At 38.8% G+C, this 19598-nt stretch overlaps 1 protein-coding gene across 15 annotated transcripts in view; it reads right to left on the minus strand.

Moving 5' to 3' along the window:
- ZMYND11 (zinc finger MYND-type containing 11) overlaps positions 1–19598 on the minus strand; it is a 160675-nt gene that overhangs the window by 22199 nt on the left and 118878 nt on the right. For 10 of the 15 annotated variants that reach the window (XM_073334522.2, XM_073334517.2, XM_073334514.2 and 7 more), the window contains 6 exons: positions 17209–17253; positions 14194–14355; positions 5119–5196; positions 4560–4652; positions 2828–2915; positions 812–867 (listed from right to left, as the gene is read on the minus strand). In XM_073334522.2, coding sequence (XP_073190623.1) covers positions 812–867; positions 2828–2915; positions 4560–4652; positions 5119–5196; positions 14194–14355; positions 17209–17253 — 522 coding nt within the window. The remainder of the gene's footprint in view (positions 1–811; positions 868–2827; positions 2916–4559; positions 4653–5118; positions 5197–14193; positions 14356–17208; positions 17254–19598) is intronic. The other 5 variants (XM_073334519.2, XM_073334515.2, XM_073334516.2 and 2 more) reach the window with 2 other exon arrangements.

The raw sequence follows: 19598 nt of genomic DNA on the forward strand, positions 1-19598 counted from the left end.
CTATTAACTCTTAAGTAGTAAGATTTTTAAGGTCAAATGTTCAACCCTGCCTGCTAATTTTGTGGAATCAGTTCAATTTTGTGCAATCAGTTAGTTATATTCATAAAGATAGAGGCAAGTTGAGAGTGGCAGAAATTTTGGCCTTAACATAGAAACATTTTTTCTTTTTTACAAAAATAATGCTAATGGAACTTTAATTTATTTTTAAAGATTATACACAGCACAAGGACAATTAGCATATTTAAAGCACACTCTGAAAGCACTGAAATTAGTTGACTATGAAGGCTGAGCAAACCGTCAGCTGTCCTGAACACAACTTTCCTGTCCCATTCAATTTTTCAATTGTCCATCTTCGAAATCATTCAGAATTTGGCTTTGGGTTTGAATTAAATCAGATAAGACTGACCATTTCTGGTCTAAATATGTGTTTATATATTATTTGAAAACTAAAACTTTACTCCTGATTTCTCCTTTCCATTGACTAATCATGTCCTCCCAATTATGAAGAACTGTAGTTCAGCGAGCAAAGAAATATGATAACAAATTGCAATAAAGCTGTTCTGTGTGTGTGAGAGATATAAAACCCTGGCTATGCAGAACAAAAGGAAAAGGAATTAGGAATTCACTGTGAAAAAGTTTAATTTGGGAAAGTTAATAATAAATGTTCCACATTATTTCCTTGCTTTTAGGGGCAACTTAGACAAAGAAAGAAATCATCATTTTAGAAACTCGATAGTACATTATTTTAAAACCAAATGGTTTCATCTGTACCAAATCATTTCTTTCATCTCATTTAGTAGATAGTAGTTACCTCATGGCATGTGTCTTTGTAAAGCATCCTAGCTATATCAGCTTGTTCACTGTCCGCTGTAAATTAAAAATAAATACCATCAATAACCACAATATAAGAACACTGCTCAAAGACTTGCAATCGCTGTCACGATGCCTTTCATGCTATAAATATATGCTTTAAAAAAAACTCATTCAGTATCTTAGCTAAAATTTCTCCTATTACATTTCCAACCATCAACTCTATTTCTCTGCCTCACAACCCCCATCATATCCATTTGTATACATAAATATTACTGGGGACTTTTAAACTAGCTAACATGGTAAGTAAGCATCTTTAGAAGTGGACCGAGGGATGGGCCACCATTAACAATCTAGATGTTTCACTTTCTTTTTTAAACACGAATGCCCTAGCCCAACTGCTGCAGTTGTTCTAAAACACCACTCTTTGCTACAGTATCCTTATAGAAACACAACTGTCACTTAGAGGATTACAGCATGCAGTTGAGATGGGTCAATACTAGAAACTACCTCTTGTGGTGCTTTTACTTCCAATTAACATAACATAACAACATAAGAATGGTCATACTGGGTCAGATCAAAGGTCCATCCAGCCCAGTATCCTGTCTACCGACAGTGGCCAATGCCAGGTGCCCCAGAGGGAGTGAACCTAATGGGTAATGATCTATTGATCTCTCTCCTGTCATCCATCTCCACCCTCTGACAAACAGAGGCTAGGGACACCATTCCTTACCCATCCTGGCTAATAGCCATTAATGGACTTAACCTCCATGAATTTATCCAGTTCTCTTTTAAACCCTGTTATAGTGCTAGCCTTCACAACTTCCTCAGGCAAGGAGTTCCACAGGTTGACTGTGCGCTGAGTGAAAAAGAACTTCCTATTATTTGTTTTAAACCTGCTACCCATTAATTTCATTTGGTGGCCCCTAGTTCTTATATTATGGGAACAAATAAATAACTCTTCCTTATTCACTTTCTCCACACCACTCATGATTTTATATTCCTCTATCATATCCTCCCTTAGTCTCCTCTTTTCCAAGCTGAAAAGTCCTAGCCTCTTTAATCTCTCCTCATATGGGACCTGTTCCAAACCCCTAATCATTTTAGTTGCCCTTTTCTAAACCTTTTCTAATGCCAGTATATCTTTTTTGAGATGAGGGGACCACATCCGTATGCAGTACTCAAGATGTGGGCATACCATGGATGTATATAAGGGCAATTACACTGTCTCACTGCATCAGATATTCTCTCAACATATTTTGACTTTTCCATGACTGCAAACTAGATGCCTGTATTAAACACAATACTTAATTCCCTGAGAATTCTTAGGCCCAGATCCTCAAAGGTATTTAGGCTCCTAACTTCCTTTGAAATCAGTGGGAGTTAGGTGCCTTTGCAAACCTGGGACTTAACTCTTAGAACCCTATGGATCAGCAAATATATCCTCAATAAACTGTACCAAGGGAAAGTATACTTGCCCTGACACTGCACCTGGTTTGTGACTTGTTCTGGAGCAATTCTTTCTTAACTTCTTCAAAAGAAGTTCGCCCATAGCTATGGCCATTTGAAGACTCTATACGTTCTGTAAACAGCCAGAGACTAAACAGGTAGTCAGCACTGCTCTCCCTGGTGATATTCTTAGCAACTGGCCTGCTATTCAGCATGGAGCTGCTCTGGGATCCCACTCCTCAGACTTCACTGTTTTCCCCTTACAGCTTCCTAGGCTGAAGCAGGAATAGATTGGTAAGGGGGTAGAGGTGCTCCCATTGAGAAGGCCAGCTGCAGAGAAGGCAGTACCAGGTTTAGGGGAAATGAGGGAGGCTGGGTCCCACTGTAGAAATGAGTACTAACACAGCCCGCTCTTCTAGTAGCCACAGACTCTCAAGGTGGCCTCATCCTCTCTTAATTAGCTGGTCCCCAAGTCTCATCCAAAGTGGTCAGTTTCCTAAGAGTAAAGACACTGAGATCTATTTCCTGAATCAAATTAATGGGAAAAATATTAAATGTAATACTCTACCTCCATAGAAAATCACTGTGTTGTGTAGAAGCAGCTGAGCATCTGCTTTGAACTCCTCATAACTCCTGTATTTTCCTTCATTTACTTTCTACACAAAGCAAAATATAGAACTATGAAAACTACTGGCAGAGTGACTTGTTCATATTATGCACACAAGCTCATACAATAATATGTATTAGGCAGACAAGGTGAGTTATTGATATTGCCATGGCTCACAAATGTACTTATAACACTTCCAGGATTAGTCTGTGGCATCCTACCTGTCCATATTTCAGTAGGTGCAGTACTTGTCCAGTTCTCAGGTACCAAGAGGTGCTTTAAAATTAACTTAATTAAAGGAGGGGAATTTTTCTCAGTTATAACAAGTAAATCTGGAGTAATCCCATTCACTCCCATGGTGTGTAACAGAATAAACTCTAGCCAATAGCATTTGCTCAAAGATTTGCTCCCTGTGGGACAGTGCTTTGCATCTTTCAATCCAGTTTCAATCCAGAATTTCATCTTCATATCAATTCAGTGTTGAGCTCCCATATACTTTTCTAAGGGCCTCATGTTGCAGCCACCGTTTTCTCAAAGGATTAACTTTCAAAGCCCATAACTTTAAACCATAACAGAGGTTTGCACTGAGTCACACTGTGCATTTTTCTAGTTCTGCCCAAGCTGAGCATGCTATGGCCTTCTCCACACTAGTAAAACATTCTTATCTGTGCGACTGTCAGTTGCACTGCCCTGGTGATAGCACTTATGAGAATTCTAGCGTAGACAAAATTCTGTCAATTTCTGGGATTTTTGCCAGCATCAACCAAACCTGCTCTGAGCAAATCTAGATCACATGGTGCTAAAATGCCCAAACTGCCTACTCTGGCAACTTCCACCTCTGGAGGAGTGCAACTGGTGGTAGTTTCACCAAAAAATGTTAGTGCATGTGTGATTTCATGTTTCAAGCAACACTAAATTCTATTTTATAATACTGAAAATCAAGAACCCCCAAATCTACAATTAAAAAAATAAATAAAAATATCAATAAGTAGCACAACATATCATATAATTTTAGATGCAATATTCAGTAAGATATTAATCCTTATAAGGGAAGCCCCCAACTCCTTTGATTTAATAAGTCATGAACATAATCACCTTACAAAGAAAAGATTATATATTAACCAGTATTTTAATTTTAGAAGAAATTAACATAAAAGGTGGTTCAAGTCATTCCTGCTTTTTGTGATCAACCAAAATGTTTGGCATTTTATGAATCATCATGATGTTTGGAAAGCAGATGTCTGTAACTGCTTTGACAAGAAAAAAATGGACTATTTGGTCAAATATGTTCTTATGATTTGTTTCATTTGCCATTTTACTTATTAGCCCTATTTTCAAACTTAGATGCCTAACTTTAGGCACCCAAATCCATCTTTAGGCAACTAAATAAATAGCCTGATTTTTCAGAGGTGCTGAACACCCATATCTCCCCTTAAAATCAGCTGGAACTGAGGGTGCTCTGTGCCTCTGGAAATCAGGCACATTTTTAGGTGCTAAAAGGATTTGGGTGCCTAGCTTTAGTCACCCAAGTTTGAAATGTTTGGCTATTATGCTTATGACAGAAGCCATAGCAGAAATGAGCATGGAAAGAATTAAATAACAAGGATTAGTACTTTGGTTCATAACGTTCTGGCCTCACTTTTAAAGACAGAACAAAATTTCGCTTAGGAAATCAGAAAGCATGTGACTGTACCTCTTGTATAGTAGGAACATCAACAGCTGAGTGCACCAGCCTCCTATACATTGGGTGCTTGTTGTCCTTCCCCTTCTTGTTTAGATCGATAGCCTGAAAGGACCAAGAGACAGTATGTGAAAAAGAATTATTTCACTTTACATTAATTTAAGTACTTCATATAAGGAACAGGGAGCCATACAATCGCATGCCAGAGGTGGAGAAAGGGAAAGAAGTGTTTCACCTTGATTTTGTGTCTCTGTAATATCTGAAGAGAGTCCATTCCACTGGAGGTGTGGGGTCCTTGCACAGGCTATTCCAGCCAGAAATATGAATAATCTGTATACTGGGCCATGGGCCGTACATGTTGAAACAGAAACCATTCCACAGAGGATGTGTAAGAAGGAATGGCTCTTTGTGTCCCCTGCTCTCTTGCACACTTATGCATGGGGTGACCATAATATGCCCCTAATTGAATACAACATATTTAAAAAGGGGACATCAGAAACATTTCCCGACTCTCTACTACCCTCTCGATGCAAACCACCGCCTTGGAAAAGTGTCATTCTTTCAGACTCACCCGCTCCTTCATACGAGAGACAATGAATCGCAGGTATGTGCTCATCTCTTGCTTGCTTGTGTTTTTCTTCTTAATGCTCTGTTTAAAAAAAAAAACCCAGTCAACTATTTTTTAAAAATCTGACTTAAAAAAACCACACCAGCAACCCTCTGCAGTACAAAGATTTTAAAAAGGTACATTTGCCTCAGATTAAATCATACAATTAGTTAAGGAAAATCTCTTCTTCAAAATTGGTACTGCTAATGCACAAGAGTAACAGTCAAAGCATCATAGTGATACACGAATTATGTATTTTGCTGAGGACTTCAGTTACAGAAGAACTAGGTGCTTAATTTCCATTTAGTGTGTTCTTAATGCCTCCTCAAATGCTCTCACACAAAAAAGTAAAGAATTACTTTGCCTTAATAAAATGAAGTAATGAAGAAAGGCTAGGATCAGCATAAAATTACAACATATTATTTAATGGTCAACTTATCAGCAAGGTATTACTATCTAGCTACCGAAAGACAGGAAGAAAGCTTTAAAAAAAAAAAGAAAAAAAAAAGAAGCCCGTAACAGCTGCAAATGATATGCTTACTAGGCAAGCAGAAGCTGTTTAGCATGAATTAAAGTATAGTATTGTCACTACAACTATGAGTAAAGTGATAGCTCCTCTTTGCTCTTTTCCCGGCCTCCTGTAGGTCTTCCACATTTAAAGTGCAGTTCTGTGCTGAAAAGAGACTGCAAAAGCAGCAATGTGGGGTTCCATGTTTATTATCACTCAGTGATTTCCATATGATCACTTCACAAGCAAAAAGGATTTTTTTGATTTTGTTTTTCCCTACCTCCCAGCCTTGAATACTCAGCCTGGTGACTGAGTGTTAGGTTGAGTTCTTACCTTCTCATGCATTTCATTGTCACCACTATGAAGATTTTAAAGACTAAATTAGGCTCAGAGTTACATCTCTGTAACCTCCAGGTCTTCAAATTATGACACCTGTGCAAAGCATGGTCTTTAATAAGGTTTGCAAAGGTGCAACTGATTGGAACTTAGGGCTAGTCTACACTGGCAGCGCTTTAACGCGCCTTGTGCGGTTGCGGTGCACTAAAAAAACCCAGCGCTCTAAGAAAACCACCTCAATGAGGGGCGTAGCTACCAACGCCAGAGCTGGGGCACGGTTTAGACAGGCACTTTACAGCACTGAAACTTGCTGTGCTCACGGGTGTGTTTTTTCACACCCCCGAGCAAGAAAGTTGCAGCACTGTTAACTGCCAGTGTAGACAAGCCCTTAGCAAATAATACTCTTTGTGATGCACAAAAAGGAACAGAATCCAATTCACACCTTCTTAGCTAAGCTGGCTCTGCAAAAGCTAACGGGAAAACTTTATAAAATCGTATTTCTCTCACTGGAGTATTAAGGGATGACTCTGAATACACCAAGGGAGCAGATCGGCACCATTTTTACATATTTACTTTTTAAGGCCAACACCCTTGCACTTTAAGGTTAATAAATGGATAGTATTTGAGTCTCATTTTGCCTTTACTCCTTCTGAAATGTATTGTCAGCCAACTATAGGCTTTTCTATTATGGCAAGTGCATAACCTGCTCTTCTCAGGACTTATACAATGTCCACTATATCTTTCTTAAAGCGAAGGAACCAAAGTTGGCTACAGTACTCCAGATGAAAGCATGCATACCATTGTTTAACCAGATGGATATCCTTAGAGAATTGGGCTCACATCTTTATAATACATCTCACCAGCCTAAATACTAAAGTTTTAATTGCTACTACATACTAAACATACATCTTCATTGTGCTAGCTATATCAACACTTAAGCCTTTTTCCTCACACAAGACTGCAGACATGGGATGAAATTCACCACTGTGCAGAGGGCCAGCCCAAGGCTAGTCTAGCACTCATGTCATACCTAAGCCCTATGTTCAGAACTTAAGTGGTGCATAGGCCTTTTTCTAGCCTCTGTATGGAGGTGAATTTCATCTTTAGAGCTCAACTGCATTTATTTTGTCAATTTGCATTACCGTACATATCTCCATGTTCAATTTTACCTGCTATGAGACCACCCAATCTGTTTAAATGCATCTCAATTGCTGTCTTACATAAAACATAACAGTTCTACTCCATGGAAACCTAAATGAGCATTAAAAGATAACTGTGGACTAGCTGATGTCATTTTAAGGTTTTAAATAAGCAATAGAGTGCAATGTGTGCTTCTAATGACACAGCCTTTGAATAGACTGAAACTCATTAGGACACAATAAAATTCACTTGCCTAGCCCAGTCTCTCTCTATATTTCCCTTCCTGACATAGTCTTGATTTCATCATCTGCAGAAAAATCCCCAAATTAATATGAATATTTTTTCATGCGTTGGTCTGCAGGACAGATTTGTAAAGAGAATATATAAGATAAATGGGTTGTAGTCTGATACCTAAGCCTTTATTAAAAGACAGATATCTGGCTTTGCTGTTAATCACAAGTGGTGATGAAAACTACAGTACCATAATTAATTAGCCAATTTGGCCAGGATCTGTCCACTTCTCCCCAATTCCCTACACTGGTTTATTTTAGGAAAAATGTTATTTACAGTTTTGATGTCTAAAATTCATTACTTTTGAGATTTTAAGTAATGAAAGCCAAGGAACCAGCAAAATGGCTTTTTTACCGTCGGCTTAGTCTTCTGGCTGTACAACTTCCAATCACCTCTTTAATAAACTAAATTCTAATCAAGACTTTTCTTTTACTTTTCTACAAAGATTTTTCCTTCATCAGATATTTGCTGCTCATGCTCAGTTTGGAAGCCATGTTGGGAAAAGATGTCACTGAAAGCTTATGCTTATGCTCAAATAAACTTGTTAGTCTCTAAGGTGCCACGAGTACTCTTATTCTTTTTTTGAAAGTCTTCCTATCATTTAAAAAAGCTATTACATATTCTTACGCAAACATGCAAAATTAGTACTTCTAAATACTCAAAATATTTTTAGAGTAGTCCAACTCAAGCTACTTAAAGCAAGAGGATGGATAATGTTAGATCTGGGGCCTGATTCTCAGTCATACTGAAACTCAATTACATTGCTTTGGCAGCGCAAAGGAATAGGAGTAAATTATAATCACATCCACTTTAAGGACCCTTTCACATAGACAACACAGTATAAAGGGGTCTCAGTGTAAATGAGAATCAGACCAAGCGCTCTTTTAATCTCTCATTTTTTGGGGGTGAGAAAACAATATGAATTTGTGTACTTTTGAATTTGGAAGAGCAGTGAGGAAGTACACTCTATAAGCCTTCCCACACCTCCGCTAGTGCGAACCTTCCCTGCCTGGCAACAGACCTTCTGTTTAAGTACCAAGCTTCTCAAGAGGAGTTTATCATGGCCTGATCCAACTCTAACCTGAAGTCCAGGGGGAATCCCTACACTGGCTTCATTTGGAGTTGGATCAGGCCCTCCGTCGTGCCAATTTATGAAGTTATTTTGCTGCCATGCCACCTTGCCTTGTGATCCCATCAGACTGTAAAGAGTTAGCTTGTTAGTGTGTATGTATATACTGCATATATATGTATGTGGGAAGACTGTAGTACAGGAGGTCTCATGCAGAAGATGCATGTGCTTTGGGAGATAAAGGACCAAGGTTCTAGCCTGGCTCCTTGCTTGTGTGTCCATGAGTTATAAGTCACTTTTAAACATGGGACTTGAGTGTTTCGAAAATGCTGCTCTTTAATCTGTAAATCAGTTTATATTTGTAAAATGCTTTGGGACCCTTTGGAGTGAAGTTTAAGATCTGATGTGAATAGGGCACACATGGCAGGGGGCAGGGAGTCAGGGCTCCTGAGATCTCTTTCCAGTTCTGTCACTGATTTGGCAAGTCCCTGAACTCTGTATTACACTTAAGGCTGAGAGTATGTCACGGAGGTCCTGGATTCCGTGACTTTCTGGGACCACTGTGACTTCTGTAGCAGCTGGTGTGGCTGGCCACTGCTGGGGCAGTTTCGGGACACCGCCCTCCTCCCTGCCCCCAGCAGCAGTAGGAATTTGGGTGTGTGTGGGAGGGGGCTCAGGTCTGGGGCGCAGGAGGGGGTAAGAGCTCTGGGCAGCGCTTACCTTGGGGGGGTGCTCCCCGGAAGCGGCGACATGTCCTTCCCTCTCAGCTCCTAGCTCTGTATGCTGTCCTGTCTCCGCCCGCAGGCACTGCCCCTACAGCTCCCATTAGCCGCGGTTCCCAGCCAATCAGAGCTGCGGAGCTGGTGCTTGGGGCGGGGACAGTGCGTGGAGCTAGGAGCTGAGGGAGGGACATGTCGCTGCTTCCAGGGAGCTATGAGGAGCCGGATAGGGAGCCTGCCAGCCCTCCCACCCCCACTGGGGATCTCAGGCCACGTGCTGCCACCTGTCCCCCCCAGCAGCATCCGTGGCACCCCCAGGCTGCCCCCCTCCCCCTCCCAAGATTTAGTCAGGGGTATATAGTATGAGTCAGGAACAGGTCATGGGCCGTGAATTTTTGTTTACTGCCTGTGACCTGTCCATGACTTTTACTAAAAATACCTGTGACTAAACCATAGCCTTAATTATACTTACCCAGTGTCCTCTCCAATTGTGTTGCCTTCATGCTCCACTTGTCCAATCATTCCAACCCCTACATAGAGAATGCCTTCCATATCCTGTCAGCCAGGCAGTTACCTTTTAAACTCATGAGAACTCTTCTCTTCCATGATGCTCACAATAAATGAAACAATAATATTTTCCACTTTGGCTCTTCATCTTTCTTATTTTATATTAAACAAAATATCTTGAGTGACCACCATAATCTGCACAAATCAAACCTGAACAACTGAATCATTGTACTGTTGTAATCCTCATCCTTCTGTCCCTCTAAACCTCTGTACTGTGTGTGCTCCTCTACTCAACATACTATGTTATGGGTAGATTGTTAACAATGGGGACAATCTTTCTATATATTCCATGAACTGCTTCACACTACTGAGCACTAGAATATACAGAATATAGATCACGGTAGTTTTCAGTATCTTAACCTCTCTGTGCTCATTACCCCTGTATAAAGATGCTTACCTACCTCATTGAGTGGCTGCAAGTCGTAATTGTTTGAAAGCCCTTGGATGAAAGATACAAATTATAATGATGAGCTGAACAAGAATGCACTAGGATCTAGATGAAGCCAAATCTCGCCCCGGGGTGGGTGTGTGGGTGTGAAAATGGGACAAGTTACTTACTGCCTTGAATCATCCTGCCTTAGTGGGCTGTAGCCCACGAAAGCTTATGCTCTGATAAATTTGTTAGTCTCTAAGGTGCCACAAGTACTCCTGTTCATCTTCTTTTCGTTTCTTAAGAAAATCTTAAATGGACATGATCACAGTTGGTAACACTCAAAAGTTGACCTGTTTTTATTTCTATTTATGAAGTCCATGCAAATCTTTGCATGCATCAGTTTTTCCAAAACAAATGATTCAGTACTTTTTCTGGTATTATTTTCTTTTTTAGTTCCCCTAATAGGTGCCAAATTAACAGCAGTGGAAAATGAAATTCTTTCTTTTATCCACCCAACAGGAAGCAACACTACTGCAATCTTCCCATGTCCCCCCCACTGACTCACCAATCTGCCTTTATCATGTCCTGGAGGGACCATTTTGATACAGGTGAAAGACTATCTGATCTTCACACCCATTTGATAGCGTTTCTCTGTTGTTACCTATCTACCAGAAACTGGGCTGAGAGCACCAACATAAAGCAACGATTCGTCAGCGGTCAGTGACAATTTCTAGTCACTACCAACCTGGATTGGATTTGAACCTATGCCTAACTCTGTATCCTCTTACCAGTGCTGAAAGCTATGCAATATTACCCCAAATATTCACACTGGTCCTTTAAAAACAGAAGAGCCAGAAGCTCAGCACTCAATGGAAGGAAAACAAATTTCAGAGCCAAGCTTCCAAAGAACTGTAATAAACATTGTGGAGGGAAAAATATTTTAAAATTATGAACAATCCTTGACAGTGTCCTTTGTAAAATGTTGCTGGAGCAAGCAGGTGGGCAAAATAAAGCTGCATCAGGGGACTGAAGTAACACATCCAGCAACCATGTGATGAACAGTCCAAAGACTCGGTGACCTGGGCAGCATTACATGGGAAACCTTTTAATAAGAATGAAGTGTTCTTAGATTATTTCTCCAATATATTCTGTTTCAAAACACACTTTCCCTTCTCCTTTCTAAAGAGCTGTGAGATCCTTGGATGTGAAAGATTCTGTGCACTGGCATTAGAGTGAAATAGTATTAGACACGCATATTTTTTGTCCCAGCTAATATTTTTCTTGAATGTATACATTTACTGCTGACAATGCAAAGTAAATTCCTCTGCCCTTTCACAAGAGAGTTAAGCTCTGTTATGTCCTTTGGACATCAACCAAGACACTCTAAACTATTATGATTTTGAGGATGCTCTCTCTCTGTCTCTTTTAAAATAAAATTAGAATAGAGAGTCACCTGCTGGAGATGGCCGTAAAATACAGAACAGCTCCCAAACCTGTGGCCAGGTGTGTGGGACTGGACAGCAATTCAAATCTCCCTCTTGCCTCCAGAGGACCCACTAGTCCACTGCTGCAGAACTGAGATGGGTGGGAAGCAAGTCTGGTTAAGCAGAAAGCCAGCAAGCAGTGCTGTTGAGGGGAGGAAGTGGTATTCACATTACAAAATAGAAGTCTTTTGTGAAAGAGCCTGATAGTCACCTGTGGCCTGTGAGTGAGCTGCAAGGTTTTAGGGTCAGAAAATGAATGAATCACAAAGGCCAATAAATGTGTTCTCAAGGAAATAAAAAATGGACCAGTACGCACAAGTGCACATCACTCATGGAAGAGAGGATGAGTTTCAAAATATTTTCTTCAAGGTAAAAGTTTGTTTAAAATCATCAGCTTAAACTAATGGAATTCAAGATTCTAGGATGAAAGTAAAATTTACCTCAAAACTAGCTGCTCCATCTATTTATATACATTGGATAGTGAACAAGATCCTCTGATGCGACTATGGTCATATCACAGCAGATGAGAGGGAGAAGAAAATGGCTTTAAGTCATTGTACTCTCCTGGTCCCCAGTTGTAACTTAAAACAACCTCAGTCTGGAGCGGAGTTTGGGATTTGGTCCAGCATATCTAATTTTAACTGCATCTGTGAGTTATGTGTGTGTTTGTTATGTGCATCAACAGTGATTTATAAGATCTATTTAAAAATTCCAAGGATTGTAGGATTGCTCTAGGTTGCATTCCCCTGAGTGGTGAAATTAAATGCTAAGTAAAGCAGAATATATTGTCCTCTACAGGCAAATGCCACACAGGTGTCATTTTTGGGATACACTCTGTATGTTCATATGGAAAGTATTAACATGCTTTTATTTTTTATTACTCTTACTCATCTTTCCCTCCCGCTTTCTTTCTTTCCATTTCACTCCCTTATTTGTGCTGACTTGGTTACCTTACACTTCCAGAAGCCTGTAGCTTTCAGTCTGCCCTGACTCAATGAATCAGAAGGTGTTGCTTTTTACAATTAGCATCTGGATGACTGTCAAGTCACAAGTAAGAGAAATGTGCTTGACTTTTAAAAGAAGCAACCCTAATAACTATGTGGCCTCCAACAGCTTCTCTGCAGCATAAAGAGAGTGGGCACCCACATCTCTGGCAGCAGAGACCATCTCTGGGTTGGCTCGCTGTACAAGATCTGGTTCAAAACCTACATCTAGGGAATCTAATCTTGCTTTCAGAATCCCAATGCCACAGAGCAAATAGTAGTGTTGAATGCTTTCTGCACCAGTAGTTCCTCTTTTAAGAATTCAGATGTAGTTTTCCCCCCACTTAATTAAGGCTCAGAATGTGCCCTATGCCCCACTCCCTGAGCGTATGCAGGAATACTAACGGTAAGGGGATGCAGCTGGCTAATTAAAGGCCAGGTGCCAATGAACAATAGCATGATTTGGCTGTTTAGTTTTGCCTAATGGCATGTAGACAACGTCCCTGCCCATTCCTGTAGTGCACATAAAAACTACTCTCCTCCCACCATGCTCAAAAGGACAAAACCTTGAAAAGAAAAGTAATATGTAGAGGCTATGGGTGAAATCCTGGCCCTACTGAAGCCAATGGGAACACTCTCACTGACTTCAATAGGGCCAGGATTTCATCCCATATTTTTGAAAGCTGCCCTAGTATGTCTCTGATTTTTATAATGTATAATTTTATTCCAATAGAGTAAAAGCCTTAATAACATGATTACTAAACTGCAAACATTCACATTATGGTTTAGAAAAATACACTAAAATTAAAATGACCATCAATAAAATAAATAGCATCTTGAACAGTATTTTATATGCTCATTTCCATAATACACTGCAATCTCACATTACACTCATACATACACACTTTTCTACATACACTCCAACACAGTATACTCTATGCATTCATATAAATAAATAAAAGTTAATGGGGAAAATATAGAATTATGAAAGCTACCTAAATACCTACCTGACTATTCCATTTAGTCTTTACCAAAAGATATAGTTTTCATTTCCATTCCCTCTTCCCACAGATCATTTATCAACAATAGCAGAAGCTACCTCAGGATCTGATAAAAGTGGACAGGGTGCAATTCAAAATATTTAATGGGCACAAAGGGGGTAGTATGGAAGATATAGAAGTTTTGTCTAAATACAGTGAAATCTTCCTATAAGGAGTTTGTAGGAAGTGCATGGATTAAATACTTCACAGCAAGATGCTTACACAGAATGAATTAACTTCTTAGCGCTGAAAACCACAGTAGCATTCAGAAATACCAGAAAGGCTTATAGTGAGGAAGCATTATATTTGTCTAAGTGTTATATAAACTTCCTTCAAAGGATCTTCAAAAAAGTAGTCATCTATATGCACAGTATTTTGGAATCTTTGTACAGGTATGCTATGTATGTATCATTGTTTCGATAGGCAATACTTAATCCATTAACCTGGCCAGACCATCTGTGCCACCTTAATGAAACTATTAATGAATATCAACCCTCTAAGCAGCACATTAAAGCTCATAGGTACTCACCCTGCAAACTGGGCACTGCCAGTGACTACTGCTGTCTCTAAGCCTGAACTCATCAGACAAACACTTGGAATGATACACACGAAAACACAGGTCACATATCAACACCTCTCCAGGCAAATGGCATTCAAAACAATACCAGTCATGATTTTCTGTTTCCCAGTCCTACAAAAAATACAAAATAATTTGGTATGATATTGTCATTATCTGCAGCAACTAAGAACAAAATTGATACTTCTTAAAGTCCAGCAGCAGTTAGACATTATAAACATTTAAAGAAGTGTACTGTACCTCATTTGTGTTTAAAAGCCAAGAATAAAAACCTATATACTAAAAGAACTTTATTAATGTAACACACTATAACTTAAACATAATATGAATACTAGCCTTTATTTCTTTTAATGTCTGGTTAGTAACACAAACCCAAATATGAGCTATGTCCCAAACTATACATTAAAAATCTCCACAATAAAATATTTTTTTTATTCTAGTCTTGTATGATATAACCTATTAACCTTTTATTTCAGATACTTAATTGTTAGACTACCCAAACACACATTTGTGATTAGCACTGGACCTTAACAAATTGCAGATCAGTGTTCTCTTTTCCCTTTCCAAAGATGTGGTGTATTTTCTAACATAAATTACTAAAGTGTGGTGCCTAACAGTCTTCTACACTATTAGAAATGACAAGTTTTCAGTTCTAAAGTGTGAATTACAAAGCATAAATAAAATGATGAACCTATTAGTTAAACAAAAATTTCTGACGCGCCATACAATTCAGAAAGAAAAAAGTTTTATCTGCAGTGCTGGACATTACTAGGATTATTCCTGGAGTACTGCCTGGAAGACAAAAATGTGATTCTACTGATACACAGATTTGTTTTGATACATTTTTCTTGAAAATGTAGCCTCAACTGCCAAATTCTGACCTCTGATACATGTGTGTAATCCTCACTGACGTCAATGAGAGGAGCATGTATGTGACCGGAGCCAGAATTTAGCCCCAGGAGTCTACCACACTAAAATATAGACAGAATTTCTAGTGGTCCCCATTAAATGATTACATTTGCCAATGTTATCTGAAATGCACAGTTTCCCTATACTTAGAACAGAAAATAACTTCCAAAGCTCAGATATCACTCTGATTCCTTTCAATAGCAAACACTGCACTTTTCAATTGATTTTCATTTCTTTGAAAGAATTACTCTGATTAATTCTGACCAAATGATTTTTACCCTCATCTTGTGGAGGTGGTGCTAGTAGTGTCCATAAACTGTTGGAAAAGATGTTCTCACCACATCTAGTCCGACCAAGGCTGGTCCAGAGTCCTGAGAATCCTCACTTCATTTCTCCATGCCTGGGAACTACTGTCACTTTATTCCTTGATTGTGAGTGACCTCCTCCAACACAGCCTTTCCACTGTTGCTGAGTAGGAGATGTTTATACAGCAAGTGGCAGTTATCATTTCCTTGTCCCTGAAGAATAACTGTATTGTCTCCATGACCCAACTGAATAGAAAACACCCTTGGAACCAAACCCAGGTCTCCTACACCCGAGAACACATAGTATTAATGCCAAAATAACAGGAAAATAGTTTTATTAACCTTCATCAAATTCTCTTTGAACTCAGAACCTTGGGGATGAAAATATTAATATGTTGTCCATACCTGTAGCTCAGGATGTAATAAGAGTTTTGTCTTTTTTACTCACTGGATCTAATTTTCAAAATTTGTGGATCTCAGCTCTGATAAATTAGATTTTGCAATGATGTCTACATACAGTACACTCACTTTACCAAGCCCCTCCGAGCAAAGTATAATAGCAATACACTTCAGAGTATTTGATTTGCTACTACACTAACAAAGAGCTATCAAAATGAAACATCAATTTGGGTACATTTTCCATTTCCTATAATACTATTCCTCTTTATGTAACTTTGCAAAACTTCATCCATAGCAGGAAGACCAGCTAAAGAAGAGAGAGAATTAGCTTTTGATCAAACATTTTCCTAAATAAAAATCAAGATGACTCAAGTCCATTTGTTGTGGCTACTCATGGGAAGGTACTTTACCACAGGATTAGGTAGTTCACAATTTTGTAATGATTATTGAAAGAACTAACTATTTTAGTACATTCTAGATGTGCCATTTATGTGGAAATATACTGCCAGTTGAATGCAAGGTTTTATGACCATGGTCAAATACACTTGCTGGGAAGAAAAAGGATATGGCCAAGCCAAAAATTATGTATGACCTTAAATAAAACAGCGGCAGACCGTAGCATTCACACTATAGAGTTTTAAAAACAAATCTCTCTGTACTTTTTGTCCTTTTCATAGAAGGTATTTTCAGTTAATTGAAGTACATAAGGTGCATGTATATATAAAATAAAAATCATTTTATGCACAATAGTCATTATTTTAAAAACAAATAAATAAAAGGCAAAATGTCCCTTGTGAAAAATACACTATTGGCTTCAACAGTCAAGTTACACAAATAAATTCTCCTCTAACAGCAGTGAAACCTCATTTTCTTCAGTTGTTTTGTATGGCAGTGAATGGAAGCAGATTCTGGCCCCCAACATATTTCCCTTGCAGGAAACTAGAGTTATTTAAATAAAGTCTGATGGCCAATGTTCTTGTCACAACAGGTACAAGTTCTTAAAATAGAGCCAAGAACAAACATAGCTAACTCTGCATTTATAAAGTTTACCACCAGGTGTCACCACCCACTACGAAAATGACTGATTAAAGGGCCACCATTGCAACTACACATCTTGAAGTTTAACACGTGAGTAACCACTTCCAGCTGCCACAGAGAAAACAAAATGAAACTCTAAGTACAGTGTTGGCTAAATTCAGATCTGGAATTGATAAGGATGATGATGGTGTGATAAATAAAATAACTCTAAAAATAAGATGCAGTAATCTAAACTATCCTAATGAAAGAGAAATGTAGCAGAAAATAACAGAAAATATAACAGAATTTAAGACCACATAGTGCAAAAGTTGTTCACCTTGTTTTTTGCTGTTGTCCGGGAGAAAGGCTGCATACTGTAGGCCTTTCAAAATAAAAAAACAAAACATCTTGGTATCTATACTGTAATCCATCTTATTATCAGGATATACACAGTCTAGAAGTAATTCAAACATGGTGATGGGGAAATCATATAGCCACTTCTACCATCTGTTTGCATACATTTCCTCCTATAAATTTTGCATACTACCGTATCTACTAGCATTTTCATCACATTTTAGTGTGCTACCAAAAACTGTTCCATGCACTTACACTACTTTAGGAAAAAAAACAGAAAAAAACCCCAAACATAAAAACCTAAAACCCAGCAGCATGTAACCTCTGACATCTCCAAAAATGTTAGAGGAACTAAAATGCGCACTCAGATACGAATACCAAATGGGCATGGGGAAAAACATGACTGTCACATCATATAATTTACTGTACTGGTGTCAATTCTTTGGCAAATTAGGGAAATGCCTTATTTACTGTGTATTATCAACAGTTGTATTGTCATTTTACAAATAACATTCATAGTCCTTTTGATCTGCTTATGAAATACGATGTGATACAAATTCATGGGGGCCATTTGGAATGAACCAGGACTCCGCTGCAAGTACACAATTTGCCAATATTATTTTTTTCTTATGAGTAGCAAGGGAAACCTCCTGGGTCATTGCACTAACAGAAAAAGGGAATCCCCATCCAGCAGCTGCCCCACAGCTCAAGTTCACTAGTTCACTAGCACCCAGTGATTGGCCACAGACCCCAAGAGGGAGCTGACTTGGCAGTAAAGTTACATAGCTTAGATATAACATAACATAAGCTCATTTTATTCAGCTGTTCCTTGACTTGTAGATGCATGCATTAGCAGGATAGCAAATGTATATATTGCAGGCTGTATTTAACAGGCAAAGATTGTATTATGATATGCAGAATTGGATGGTGTGGTGTTCTGTTACTCTGTTGCATTGATATTTTATATTAAAACCAATTGAATTCTACATCATAAAAGTGACTTTGCACTGAAGTCAACAGGACCTCAGTGTGCTCAGCACCTCGAAAGGAGGCAGTTCCAGCAACATGCAGAATTTGGCACAAGGGACAACCAACCGGATTCACTTTCATGTGTTTTGTCTTACATAGGCTTTGGTGTCTTTTTTAATGCAAATATATAAATTGACACCTGAACCCTAGAAAAATAACATGGGACAAAATATGATAGGCTATCCAGAACAGCTGACATTTTAAATGTAGATGAACTCAAGGGAACAGAGTGAGTCAGCATGCCTTAGCCTTTTCTATTGAATAAAGTATATATTTGTTGTCATGATGAGAATAACTTTCAGTCTATGAAGAAATGTTCATTATAAGGCAAATGTAAATGGGAGAGAAATGCCTGTTCATTACAAAAGGAGATTTACTTAGTTATAACTAAAATAGGTAATCTGTAATTTGGATAATGTGTCAGTCTGCAGTATAATTAACATACCATTAAGTAGGAGATGTGTAGTATATATTGACAGGAAAATTATCAGTAACCAGGCATCACCACTGTAACTATTAGACCACTTCCATATATTAGTGAGCAAAGAGAAACAGCAGTCATAATTACAGCAAAAAGTGTATAAAACAAAACAGTGAATTAATACAAAAGGCACAGAACTAGTATTTAGTCATAATCACTCTGTGCTAAGCTTTTATATGAAACTGTAATAAGAAAATAAATGTGTGGTTATCCCATTCTGTAGAGATTTTTGTCGAAAGGGGTCACCTCTCCATCACACAACCAGTATATTTTATTAACATTGGTAATTTCTTACCTGTTAATTTGATTTCCCCAAATCCTTTAATGTTAACTCAGACAGCGGGTACAAGTGACTCAATCAGCAAATGGAAAGGGGGCGGGGGGAAGCGAAGCTCTAATGATGAAACTTCCCTAGAAAAAGACCCTGCTGGTTGATCCTGCTCTGTTACAGACTTCCCAAGCCATACACATTATTGCTACCCCCTTTGACCCAAGCACTTGGTAAAACTGAGGGGTCTTGCTGACTGTTTCCATTATGAAGAGAAATTGATGATGAGTCAGGTATTTTTTTGATGCAATCCTGTTTATTTAAAAAGAACACACATAAGGTCTGTTTCCATAAACACGGTAGGAATCAAACAACAGGAGACAGTTTCTTTGCTTGCAGTTCCAAGCATGTTTCCAGCCATCACTCTACCCAAAAGCTCCCTCACTTGGCTTTTCCTCGAGGTCATGCTATAAGTGCTTCTCTAGCTGTCTCTGGAGATTCCTTGCTGCCTTCTTTGTGTGCTTCTATGATGTTTCTGCTGCTTTCCTCATACACACTGCTCCCTCAAACAACATCCATTCAGCCCCTACTCCAC

The sequence above is a fragment of the Lepidochelys kempii genome, chromosome 2 (genome assembly GCF_965140285.1).
Source record: "Lepidochelys kempii isolate rLepKem1 chromosome 2, rLepKem1.hap1, whole genome shotgun sequence".
NCBI classification, from domain to species: Eukaryota; Metazoa; Chordata; order Testudines; family Cheloniidae; genus Lepidochelys; species Lepidochelys kempii.